The sequence below is a fragment of the Numenius arquata genome, chromosome 18 (assembly GCF_964106895.1).
Source record: "Numenius arquata chromosome 18, bNumArq3.hap1.1, whole genome shotgun sequence".
Classification (NCBI taxonomy): Eukaryota; Metazoa; Chordata; class Aves; order Charadriiformes; family Scolopacidae; genus Numenius; species Numenius arquata.
This window is the reverse complement of record NC_133593.1, coordinates 4,377,268-4,389,690: the sequence shown is the minus strand read 5'-3', so window position 1 is coordinate 4,389,690 and position 12,423 is coordinate 4,377,268. Positions and strand designations below refer to the sequence as shown.

The window sequence follows — 12,423 nt, the reverse complement described above, 5'->3', positions numbered from 1 at the left end:
CCCAGGCCATGCCTACCCCTGAGCAAAGTCTGCAGGGGATGTGAGCCTGCAGCAAGGTTGTATGTTGTGGCAGCTCTGTTAGAGCTACGGGGCATTTGAGGATTAACAATGTCTGGAGGAGCTGAGCATTAGCCCATCACCTCCTGCCCTGAGCCAAAGCCACTGTGCCTGTCTTAACTCAAACATGGATAGGGAGCAGAGAGTAATTTTCAAGCAGATTCTTTTTTGTCTAAGTTTGGAAATTCTGCATCAACACCTTTCCTGTACTTCTGTGCAAGACAATTTTCAGAATGAAATCGCTCCATCTCTTGATAGCAAATGGACTCCAGTGAGCACCAGCTGTCTGCTTTCTTCCAACCACCTCTTGCTGCAGATATGGGCCTGGATCACTGCTGTATCCACTCCAGTGGCTCCAGTGACAGCCTGAAGCCAAACACCACCCAAACCACTGTTTTTTCACAGTTCTGTGTCAACATTATACATTTTATTATGTAAGTGACACATGACACCATGGCTAGGTATCGTCCCTGACAGATGCATGCTGAACAAATGAGTGGGATGAATACTACAGCGTTCAAAACATTTCTCTTGACTTCACAGAGCTGGAATGGAGGTCCTGGTCTCAGAGAACGACAAGCCACTTGGCTGATCCAGAAGCAGAGTAGGTCCAGGAGACTCTCTACCAGCCTCAGGGTGCCAATGTGCTCACTGTGACCTGCAGGGAAGGAGGCAGCAGGGGCAAATCCACCCAAGAGAAGGCCTCACACTCGCCTTAAATCCTACCTAAGCCAGTGACAAAAGCCATAAGCAGGTCTGAAGCTGTGTGGGAGTTTTAGATGACATTTGCTGTACCACCAGCAGTGATATCTCCATCCTTACACCCTGACTGCAAGCAACCAAACGCACAGCCCACTATGCAGATGGTATGGTTGCCTCCTCCCACAGCCCAGAGACTCTTGCTTAGGAGAGGACTTTGGGCTAATGAAACTTCTGTGAAGGTCTCCGCAGCCCAGGGTGCGGTCCCTTCTGACTGCAGTGTTCCGACTTCAAAGGTAGGAACGACTTCCAGACAGCACCGTCACTCTTGGACCCATCTGCAATGGTGGCAGACATCCAAATGTGCAGGTGTCTGAACTTCTCACCAGCCCAGACCTTTAAATAACTTTAGAGGAATCTCTTCTGAATCATTCTCCAGCTTTTAAACGTGGACTAGAATTAAACTAGCATCTCATTCACGGACATAAAAACTTCAACTAGTCCTAATGGGGACCAGACACCTGCCCTGATATTTTTCTTGGTTTTCCCTTCCTTAGGCTGTATTGATGCATCAAAGGCTCTTAGTGTTACATTTGGCAGGCAAACACCTTGGAAGGGAGCCAGCTTAACCACCTTCAGAGGGAAGGAAAATAAATTTAGATCTCAGAGGAAGTAGCTCCACTTTGACCTTGAACAAAATTTGCTCAAACAAACAAGGCAACAAAAAAAAAACAAACACAAAACAAACACAAGTTGCAAGGAGTCTTGGGATGGCATAGTCTTTCAACTTGTACTTGTTGGTGTGCACGCAGGTTGCTTGTTACAAACATGAGCTCCTATAACATACCTTGCCTATTTCGCTCTGCAGCTTGTACTGGTTTAACTGCACACAGTCCTGTAGATCAAAAGGAGAACATAATTAGAATATCGGTAAAAAGAAATGACTGAGTTTGAATCAGCATTGAGGAGAGGCAGAGTGCTGAATAATGAAAGACTAAATTTTATTTAAACCAGTATGTTACACTATAAGCACTGTATTTTTTTGGCAGCCCAAGACAAAGCAATTATGTGCTGAATTCTGACTCGGGCCATTCTGGCCTAAAGCCAGAGGCTCCTCCACCCCAATTCCCCAGCATCGCTCCAGGTCCAGCCCAGTGAGCCTGACAGCAGCCCCCAGCCTCTTTACATTAGCCATCTACATTGGACTCTGTTCAATACCAAGCAGAAAAGCACCTGTCCCCAGCTCACAGGGCTCTCAGGGGCTGGCAGCTCCCAGCACCCATGTCCATGAGTTGCAGCATGAGCCTGGCATGAGCCCATACCCTTCCCAACACAAGCCCAGCAAAGACAGGGACCCTCTGCAGGCTGTGCACGACAGCTGGGGCCGCACCCAGGGGAGCCCTCACCCAGATCACAGGCTGCTCTTGAAAACACATGGAGCCACGCTCCTTTGCAATGCAACAAAACCAACATAGATTCCCTTCAGCCAGTGCAATATTTGCCAAAATAAATCACCCCAAGGCAGGCCTGATCTCTGTTTGCAAGCTGCCCAGCACTGAAACCCCAAGGGGTGGAAGGGTGGTGGATGCAGACCCCTGGCAAGCTGTGACAAGGGTGTGATAACAGGGTGCTGAGCTACTTGACAGACTGGGAGCTACACAGGGAGTGAGGGTGGCCCCAGGCGTCAACTGCTGGAAGTCAAGGTAGAACAGAGGAGCCACATGGTCATCTGATGCACTGAAAAGTCCGCCATTTCCTTTAGTATCCTACTACCTAAAGAAAAACACTTTCCCTCACAGCTGCAGCAAAACCTCCATGGCTGCATTTCCCTTGGAGCTGACCCCTCCCATCATCATTAATTACAAGAACATCCCAGATGCCACAGAAGCCCAGGGAACTCAAGACCACAAGCACAGGGTGAGCACCATGCACTGCCCACACCGAGCTCTCCCTGCAGCTGCCCAGGAACACCCAGGGGACCTGCCCATCTTGGCCACCACGATAGGGTCTGCAGGAGGACAGCACACACCTTGCCATAGTGCTCCTGGCAAAAAGTCAGAGCACTCTTGTGGCGACGTCTGCAGTGCCAACACTGGGGACAGTGGGCTGCAGTGGCTTTTGCCTTGGTCCCGACTTCACACACAGCACTTCACTGCATTGCAGGTGAGGGGAGACCCCCAAACCTGGTGGGGTGAGGGAAGGGGGGGAAGTTTCCAACCATGGATTGTGGCAAGGGCTGAGCCTTAGATGGGACACACTTCCCCAGACAGCGTTTTTGAACACAATATTTCTCCCCAAGATTGCAAAGCACTAAAGCCAGCTGGAAAAAAATCACTTCCAGCCTCTGCACTGGGCACTTATTGGGGAACAAAGCTGATATAAAATATGCAGACAGGTAGATTAGCCTTCCCATAAACCTCAAAATAGCCCTGCAATCTACAGAAGCAGTGCCAGGACAGCAAAGCTGTGCCAGATACCTTTAGTCCATTTTTAAGAACAAGGGGTGTTAGAGCCCCAGCCCCGTGCAGCATCCCCACTGAAAGCAACACTCCTCTGCCTCTTGGGATGCATTAGAGTGCAGATGTGGTAGATGATAAATTTCCTTTTCGCCAGAAAACACTGCTAATGCAAGCAATCATCACAGTGAAGGAGAATAAAGGAACGGGGAACTGATGAGTCTTAAAGCTTGCAAGCAGTGGCTTGTCAGGAATACAATGAATGATTTAAATCTTGATCTTGTTTCTAGTGAAGGAAGATTTTTTCCACCACCCTGACAGGGAGGAAGAGCCAACTCTGAGTAATGGGGCCTCAGAGGTATATTAACTCTGCTGCTAGCAAAGCACATGTCTTTCCAAAGGCAAAAACCAATTCATCAGAACTTGGAGCAACAGAAAGGAGAGACCATGACCCAGCAAAAGCCAAGATGTAAAGCACAAGACCACTGAGATATTCAAAGACAAATCCCATTTAGTTTTGTAGAAAGGACTCCCCTCCCCAAAGGAGGGGACAGGAACCCAGGGTATGGACACATGGAGGACAAATTCCTCTGAAAACCATATGTCAGTAGATTCACTTCCCAGCCCAAGGCTGTGCTTTGCATCATGGCGATTTCCACAAATTAAGCAGGAATGGTTTTCTGTTGATGTCTCCTGCCCTGGGTTTCCCCGGTGCTCAGCTTTGCACCCCTCACCTCATCCAGAACTGCAGTGCTACAGAGATGGGGAAATGCTCACCAGAGCGGCTCAGACAGGCAGGAAAAGTGACCACCCCTCTGAGAAAGCCTCCAGCCACCTCAGTATTGCCTTCTCTTCACACCAGCAAGCTTGCTTTGACCAGGTCTCATTAGCTGTCCTCCTCCCCCAAGTAGGGATTACCCACACAAGTACAGCCCTTTATATGCAGCCATATACTCTTGGGTCTTCACTCAGTATCTTGTTTCAAGCCAAGGTGGCATCTCTAAAGCACAGACTCTGCAGCTTCTCCTCACACACACACTGTCCAGGAAGCCATAGTGGCATTTCTTCCCTTCCTCCTGAAGGAACGGAGTCTGTTGTGTGGGATGTAGTCCATCCACCTGGGCAAACTCTTATAGAGCACTAGTATTTAGTCCTTCCTTAGTTGCACTACACTTGCACCAATTCCTTTGACTCTGACCATCACCTTCCCACCATCCCTCTTACCTCTGGCTAGAAATTACCACTTATCCCACACCACCCGCCTTTGGGGCTGTTTTTTTGAAAAGAATGGATAAATACCAGGATGGGAACATAATGAGAGGGTCTGAGTGAAGGGGGATGGCAGGGCCCAGATGCCCAGGACATGGCAGGTGCTGTAGCACAGCCTCCAAGAGTTTACGCTATCACTGCATCCCCACCCAACACACATCCCCCTCACTCTCTGCTCAGATAATTAGCGGTGAGAAGCACTATCTTCTTAGCTTCTGTGGTGCTTCAAGCACATGAGCTCACACAGCAAAAATCAAACCAGATTATAGGTGCTTTCTACCTTTTTTTTTTTCCCTGTACAGAAAGACCATAATTCACAGCTCAAGTGACTCCTGCCCCGCGTGGCTGCAGACTGGCAGGGTTGTTACTATGTTATTATTTGGTTCTCCTGCAGGAAGTGGGATAATTGTACTATTCCTTTATCTAAAAGAAACAGCTATCTCTGGGCCAAGTGTTTCTTAAAGATAACAATTGTACAATCCTCTTGATTTCATCACGCCAATGTATTTGCAACCGCTGATAAATAGGAACAGAGCAAGAACCTTAATGAGATCCTTTAATGAAAAGCTGTCAGCAAGTTAGACTGCTGCATCCATCCAAGTGTGCAGTAATTGTCCTTCCTTAAAAAACAACGTACCCCATTTGTTAACATGTCCAAGGTATTATTCAAGACGAGGGTTGGGGGATGAATCAATGCCACAGAAAACAAAAATTGATCAAAAAATCATAAAGCACAGTGAAGTCCAGAGTCCAGGCCCAATTCCATAAATGCACTGGTGCCACTGCTGTGTGACAGAAACCCTGAGAAATTGAGAATGGAGCCTTTGCTGTCTGTGGGGACACCAGCATGGGAAGAAAGTGCCAGAGCTGGTTTCCGAAGTAATATATTCCTGAAAACAGACTGTCTACATACACACATATATGATGGAGAACTTTTTCCCCTAAAAGAAGCCAGATTCACTAATCTGAAAAGAACTACAAGTTACAGCAATTCAGAGATACACTTTAAAGAGAAGTATGAGAAAGAAAATTGGGAACTACAAGCCAGTAATGAAGATAGCACTAGTTTAAACTCAAGCTGGCTGGAAGAAGTGAAAGCAGTTCTTAAAACAGACAAAATGAAAACAAGAGCCAGAAAAGGGGCATTAGGAGCAGCAATGAATACAAGTTAGAAAGTTGTCCAGGGACAGAGCATCACGACTGGCCGCTGGCAGAAGCACTGGCCACAGCTGAGCAGAAAGTGCAACACCAAGGCTCAGCACCATGGTCTGGGGTCACCCACATGAGACCCCAAAGTTGGATGCAGGAGCTCAGGCACCCAACAGGTCCCTGGAGTTTCATTTAGAAAGTGGCTAGAAGCATAAAAATGAGCTGGGAGTGGTGGGATGAAGGCAGCCCCCTTCCAGCTCCACTGCAACTGTAGCTTTGGGCTTTCTCCTTCTCTCAACCCTGCCCTTAGACAAGTTGAAAATGTAACTTTTAAGTACAGGTTAATTAATTCAAGGAAAAGAAATTAACAATGCCTTTGGGGGATTCTTCTTTGAAGAAGTGTTTTCCACATATCTTTGATCTTTTCAAGAGAGCTCTAGTTTGAGCACCACAGTAAGACCTCTAGAAGAAATTAGTTTGGGTGACTCATGGGGCTGGAAGGAGAAGGTCTCCAGCCCACGCTGCGTAGGAACTCAGTCCCTGCCACTGCCCTGGTCCCAACCAGGTTTACATTTGCACACAGCATGGAAATCATGACCTTGTAAAGAAAACCAGGCAGCTTCAAGAGACTAGAGGACCATGAGACCTGGATCAGCCCAACACTGAAGCGCTGCCTCTCACAGCTCCTGACACCACTTGCTTCAAACCGGTTGGCCAAACAAGCAGAAGGTTTATGATAAAGATGTGGAAAGCCAAGGTAAGAAAGGATAAAGAAGTAATTTATTTTCCATGCCCTGGGATAAGCCATGAGCATCAAGCATAGGAAAATTTCTTTTGTCAGCTCATCTTCCTCCCTGCATGCTTGGGCGAGCAGCAGTACTGAGGAGGCAGAACACACTGGCCCAACTCATCCTTTCCACTCCTGCTAAAGCGCCCCAGGCAGTGGGGAGCTGGAATAACCTCCCACTGATCCCAGAGGGTGGAGGGACCACGTGGACACCAGGACTGGAAGAAGTGGGATGCCAGGGAGTGGGTGGATGCAGGGGAGAGAAAAGAAGATTCAGCCAGAAGAGATCAGACAAAGAGAAAGTACAAAGCAATTAACTGTGCTGGCAGATCTAGCGAAGAAGGCTGGAAAAAGACATTTTTTACTCTTCTTCTAGCCACTCTTTAAGTGAGACTTTTCTTGTCTACCTAAGAAGGTTGGTTTGGGATGGCAGAATAAAAAAAACCAACCACAACAGCACTGGATTTTCAAATGCTACTTTCCAGCAAGCAGGACCTCTACCCTTTCACAGATACAAGCTCTGCCATTTTAGGTGGGACAAGCTCTGTCAAACACAGTGACAAGACGCCCACCAGTCTGTACAAACACGTTCACAGACAGCCTTGCCCTGGTACATACAAGCACTGGAGCATCATCCACACAGCAAAGTATAAGCTGCTTTTAGCAGCCCTGTGGAAAACTCTCTCCTCTCACCATGCTGCCAGCACCAAGCAGGAAAAGGGAACATCACATCAGAAGCTATGTAGGCCAGCGACCTAAACTCTGGGACCTGTGCCTCAGTTCTGCAGAGTTGCGTACCCTTAATAACTTCAACTTAATCACTTCTGTGCCACAGCTGAAGGCAAAGCCATTCCCTTCTCAGAGCAAAGCACTGATGGGCAGCAAAGGCAGCAGAAATCCCACCAGCCTAGCGGGTACTTCTACTGCAGAAGGCAGCACTGAAAGGACCCTCCAGGCCATGGTCCATGAATAATCAAAGAAAGGAGGGGAACAAGCAGGGAATTTTGAAAATTACAGATCGATTTTGATAGAGATATGACAGATCAAGTTAATTAAGTACACAGTAATGCCGTCGGGAGAACAGATTGGGCTACTTCTCTTGCAGAGTTAATACTGCAGATCCAGACTTGTCAGCAGTAGCTGCAAGACACCAGCAGCTGCCAACTCTTCATCCCAATTAGCTAATTGGTGGCTCTGCTTGGTTGATCAGGAACTGCCTCTGTGCAAGACAACAAGCCCTGGGTCTGCTGCAGTCCTGCTCTACCAGGAACCATCCTCTTTTTAAGTAACAAACCCAAGAAAGCCCACTCAGAAAGCAGGAGTTTGGGGTATCAGACCTGGGGACAGGATGTCACAATTCACTGCCTGCTCACAGCACCGCGTGAAGCCTCCCGCAGCGTCACAGGCTCAGCTTCGGTTCTTGGCCCCCGATCCCTCAATACAAGCTTTCCTCCCAGCCTGTGAACAAGTATTAAATCAGCATTAAAAAGCTCAGAAGCATCTCTGAGCACACTGTTCTTCCATAATTCAGCAGAGAACAGCAGGAAAAGTCACCTCTGCTGTATCCCCATGTCCAATCTCTCCATATAACACATCTCTCCTTTATTTCTCCAGATCAGTCAAGGATACAGAACTGCTGACAGCGAGACAGTGAGCCACCGCTCCTGCTATCACTGAGAAGGGAAAGCAGATTCAATCCTAGATGACTATCGGCATAACACAGGAAATTTTGATATGCAGCTCTGCCATCCATCTCAGCTCCTGATGGATGGCACCTGCACACATGATAAAGCCCAAATGCTCATGAACTTCATCTTCATTTTTACACAGGCTCTAACTCACTCCAGCAGCAGCTGCAAGCTGGAGCAATGGATGTTTTACCACCTAAAAGGCACCGACTGATGATGCTGGACACTCAATGCAAGGAGCAACTCCGAGAGGGCTTTAAGCAGGTGAGAGAAACAAAAATACACAGCTTGTCTAGAACAAGATGTGTCAGAGTCATTTGCAGGGAGATGGGGCAATGCCGTGACCAGTGAGCTGGATCTTGTCAGAGTGACCTACCAGCCTCCCTGCTTACTGAGGGTCTGTGTATCAAAGCGTTCAACCAAAACCAGAACAGCAGCTGCTGGTAAGCACACCATGATTGTATTTCTCATCACAAGGTTATTTTATCCCCCACAGGGCCAAAAGCCTCAACAGGGAGTCCCCTGTAGCTCTTAGAAGCCCTGCCCTATGTCCTGGCTCTGCTCAGTCTTCCCTGCCCACATGCAAGGCTCTGCAAATTGCTTACTGCAAGCACTGAGCAAATGCATGTAACAATAGCAGACCTGCTCTCCATCTCTCTTCCAAATTCCCTGCTGTATCTCAGCTGTATAGCTCATATTTAGACTGCCAGTATGTCTCACAGCCATGAATACCATGACCCTGCAACAAACATTCAGCAGCAACTGGCAGGTCACTGGCGGGATGCTGGAGTTCAGCTGCACATTCATCTTGCTGTCACACACCTAACACATTTCTCATTAGTCAGCCTCAAAAACTTATTCTGTAAACAACTATGCATCTCTCAAGTCCTTCTGCTATTCCTTACAGGGTACAGATACTGTCCCTATAAGCTGGAAAGACAAAGCATGGCTCCCAAGAGCACCACTGCAAGGAGGAACACCCTTCTCTGAACACACACAGCTCTTGCCAGAGCTCCCTTCCCCCTCCTACTGCAGCGATGCTCCATTAATATGAATGATGCTTTCCAACGAGCACAGCTTTGTTAAGCAACTGGGCTGCTCTGGAGCAGGGCTGTAAATAGTTATATCAAAGTGACCATTAAAAACACAGCACTGCGTAATGGACTGCTGCAGGAGCACTGAAATGAAGGGCTCTGCATCTGCATTTCAAACTACCCATTTCCTACCCCAAGGCAGTAGCTATCGCTCCCCAAGGCAGTAGCTATCGCTCCCCAAGATGCAGATGCTCTGAAGAGGACAGAGTATTTTGAATTTGCTTGCAGATGGGAACGTGCTAGTCACACTTGACTGCAGTTACTTTGAAACAAATTTCGGACAAGCCCCACTCCTGGCACAGTCAAAGTACTGCAGGATGGGAGAGCTGGCACACAAGTCACATCCGCTTCCAAGAACCAGCTCCTCTCCCTCCCCAACTCCCTTAAGGCATTTGGCTGTTGGTAAAGAACCTGCAAGCTCTGCAGTGCCCCTTCTGCAGATATCCTCTATCAGCTGAGGATGCTATTACCCCATCTCACAGCTAACATGACCTGTAAATGGTCACGATTTGCTTGTGCACAGCACCCATCCTCTCAGGTTCCTACTTTTCAGGAGGGAAACACTAAGCCACACAAATGTGAAGCTCCAGGTCACTTGGACCCACACTGGCAAAAGTCTGAACTCCAGTGATTTGGGTCCCTTACAACACAGGGTGGGACCACAGTAAGATTTAAACATCATGGCTGGAAGCACCATGGTGCCCAAGAGCAACACACTGGCACCAGCAGAGCCACGTTCAGCAACATGCTCCCCATTGACTGGGTGAGGAAGAGTTAGATGGGCCAGCTGAGCCACCAGCTGATGTCTCTGTCCCACTTCAGTGCCAGGACACAGCAGCAGAGGTGAATTCTCTGGGTGAGCATCACCGTGTTTCCAGCTCTAGAGGAAAGAGAGATTGAAAATGGCCATGTAAAGGGCCTATCCCTCACCAGGAGCAAGGCTCATGGTCACAAGATGAACCAGGGACTTCTGGGCTCACCTCCCACAGCACCAGGGCAAGAGATGCAGCCCTTCTTGCAGAGTAAGGCCAGCAGGTCCACACCACCACCACTCCTCTCTCCAGCATGCCACCTCCTCTGTTACAGCACCTGAGTGAGACTGTGGAGTTGTGGCACCCACAGACATCTCCCACCTCTCCCTCTGCCCTGCCCCATTCCCTAAGAGCAGAAACACAAGGCAAACATGACTAGGAAACAAACTCAGTCCAGAGAAAAATGGCAGGACAACTTTAGTTTTTCTCCACAAATAGCATATAATCTCAGGAAAAGGAACAGCCTGGGTTGGGGGGCAATCTGCAGCTACAGAAGCCTTCCTCCTTGTCCTTCCCTGGGAGAGCAGAAGGGGACAGGTTTCCCCACCCAGCACAACACAGGGAGTTGTAACCAGCAGCTGCTTCCATCAATACACTTGACCACCAACAGCATGTCACACCTCCTGTACCCAGGCCCGGTACCGAGAGAGCAGCCACAAGATGGACAAGCAAGAACAACTGCCACAGCCACCCTGAGACACTCCTCTGAAGGAGAGAGAGGTCACAGCCCTCAGTCACTGCTGTTACAAACCCGTACAAACGCTTTAAAGACAAAGGAAAATCCTGACAGGAGTAGGAAACACCAGTGCACTTAAGCTCTTTATAAAATTAAATCATGCCTTCAATAATGGCAAAATACAATAGGAAATACATAATCTTCAGAAGCTTAAATCCATAAAATACCATCAGCAAAGCTGCTGTGACTGATAAACTCCCAAAGGGCACATACAGCAGGGACATGAGAGCAAAGCCATTTGGTCACAGCCCTTTCTCTGAACAGCCTGACAGACCTTCTGTGTGCTACCACTACACAATAGGGGTCCTGGCCCTCAACAGGACTATCCCAGGGAGGTGAGGGCTGAAGGAGCCAATGTCAGGACCAGGGCTACACCCAGCAGAGGTTTGGGGGATGGATGCAAAGGTGTTCAGACATTCTAAGCTATTACAATCCCTGGCTTCAGGGACTTCCCCCCCCCCCCCCCCCCCCCCCTTAGAAAAAAACAGATCTACTGTTCCAAAAGACTGAAGACTCCCATTACCAGTTAAAGACTTACCTTACCGTGACACCACAATTATAGGGGAGAACATGCCTACCTCAGAATCCGATATGGAAACCCGATTAGACTCTATTGTTGGTCTCCTCATTATACGTGGTGATGGCCCTGTGGCATAAGGGCCATAACCTGGAGTGTTGCTAGAAGCCGAATAACCTCCTGATGATCTTTCCTGAAGAGACAACTTCCTACTTGACAGGACAGGTCTAGTGAGAGGTCTCTTAGGAACATGCCTGCAGTAAGCATCTTCTGGCCTTTGGGAAGGCAGAAATTCATTCACTCCCATGTCACTGTTGACTCCATTTCTTTGGATGTCTTTTATGTTATCAGAAAACACTGTGTCATTTTCTTCTGTGTTGTCTTCACCATTTTGGTCACTTCTGTCTGGGCCAACAGCCACGTCTATGGCTGCTACCCGCTCTGCCAGTTCAGTCTGTGTGTCTTTGCAGCACGTGTCTATGCCTCCATCTGTGGCATTTGTTGGAGAGTCCCCCATCGCTGCGTCCAGCTGGTATGGTCTCAGGTGGCACTGCAAAGAGCTGCGATGCTAGCACTCACAGACAGCATGTGGCATGAAGGAATGTCTCCATGAAATACCTAAAGGAAATAAAAGCAGAGGTAAACTGAATAATAATGTTAACTCAACACAAACATAACCAAGACACCTATCTCTGGCTTTTTCCAACATAAAAGAAAGTGAAAGCAAAACACTGACATGCTGTAAACAGGTTGCAAACAGAAGGAAAGGCAAACCCAAGCATCAAGCTAGACTTGAAAGCAATAAAGATTATCTGATGTGCAACAAGTGACACAACTAAAGAGAACTTCTCTTTCCGTAGATGGGCTGACAGTCAACCAGTGGTTACAATAAAAGGAGAAGTACAGCTTCTTAAACTGAGGGTAAAGGGTCAAACTTTCAACCTCTTGAATTCTTATTTATAGGGTACAACAGCTTCTGGTATGTAAACAAACCCAGTGTGCATACAGCAAATCCACAGCCATTTAGGGCCCCACAGCAGTCTCCCTGTTGCCCTGTAAGGCCCTAGAGAGTGTTGCAGAACGGCCTGGAAGCCATGGCTGGTGAGTTCCACACTCCCAGTTATTTGCAAGACAGTCAACAGCAAAGGCAGAGTTTAAA

At 48.1% G+C, this 12,423-nt stretch overlaps 1 protein-coding gene across 1 annotated transcript in view; it reads right to left on the bottom strand.

Annotated features, from left to right (window-relative positions):
* CAMKK1 (calcium/calmodulin dependent protein kinase kinase 1) overlaps positions 1 to 11,882 on the bottom strand; it is a 55,885-nt gene extending 44,003 nt beyond the window's left edge. The window contains exons 1-2 of the mRNA XM_074160566.1: positions 11,326 to 11,882; positions 1,604 to 1,651 (exon numbers count right to left, since the gene is read on the bottom strand). Of these exons, the coding sequence (XP_074016667.1) occupies positions 1,604 to 1,651; positions 11,326 to 11,781 (504 nt within the window). The 5' untranslated portion in view covers positions 11,782 to 11,882. The remainder of the gene's footprint in view (positions 1 to 1,603; positions 1,652 to 11,325) is intronic.
* Positions 11,883 to 12,423: the final 541 nt, after the last annotated feature.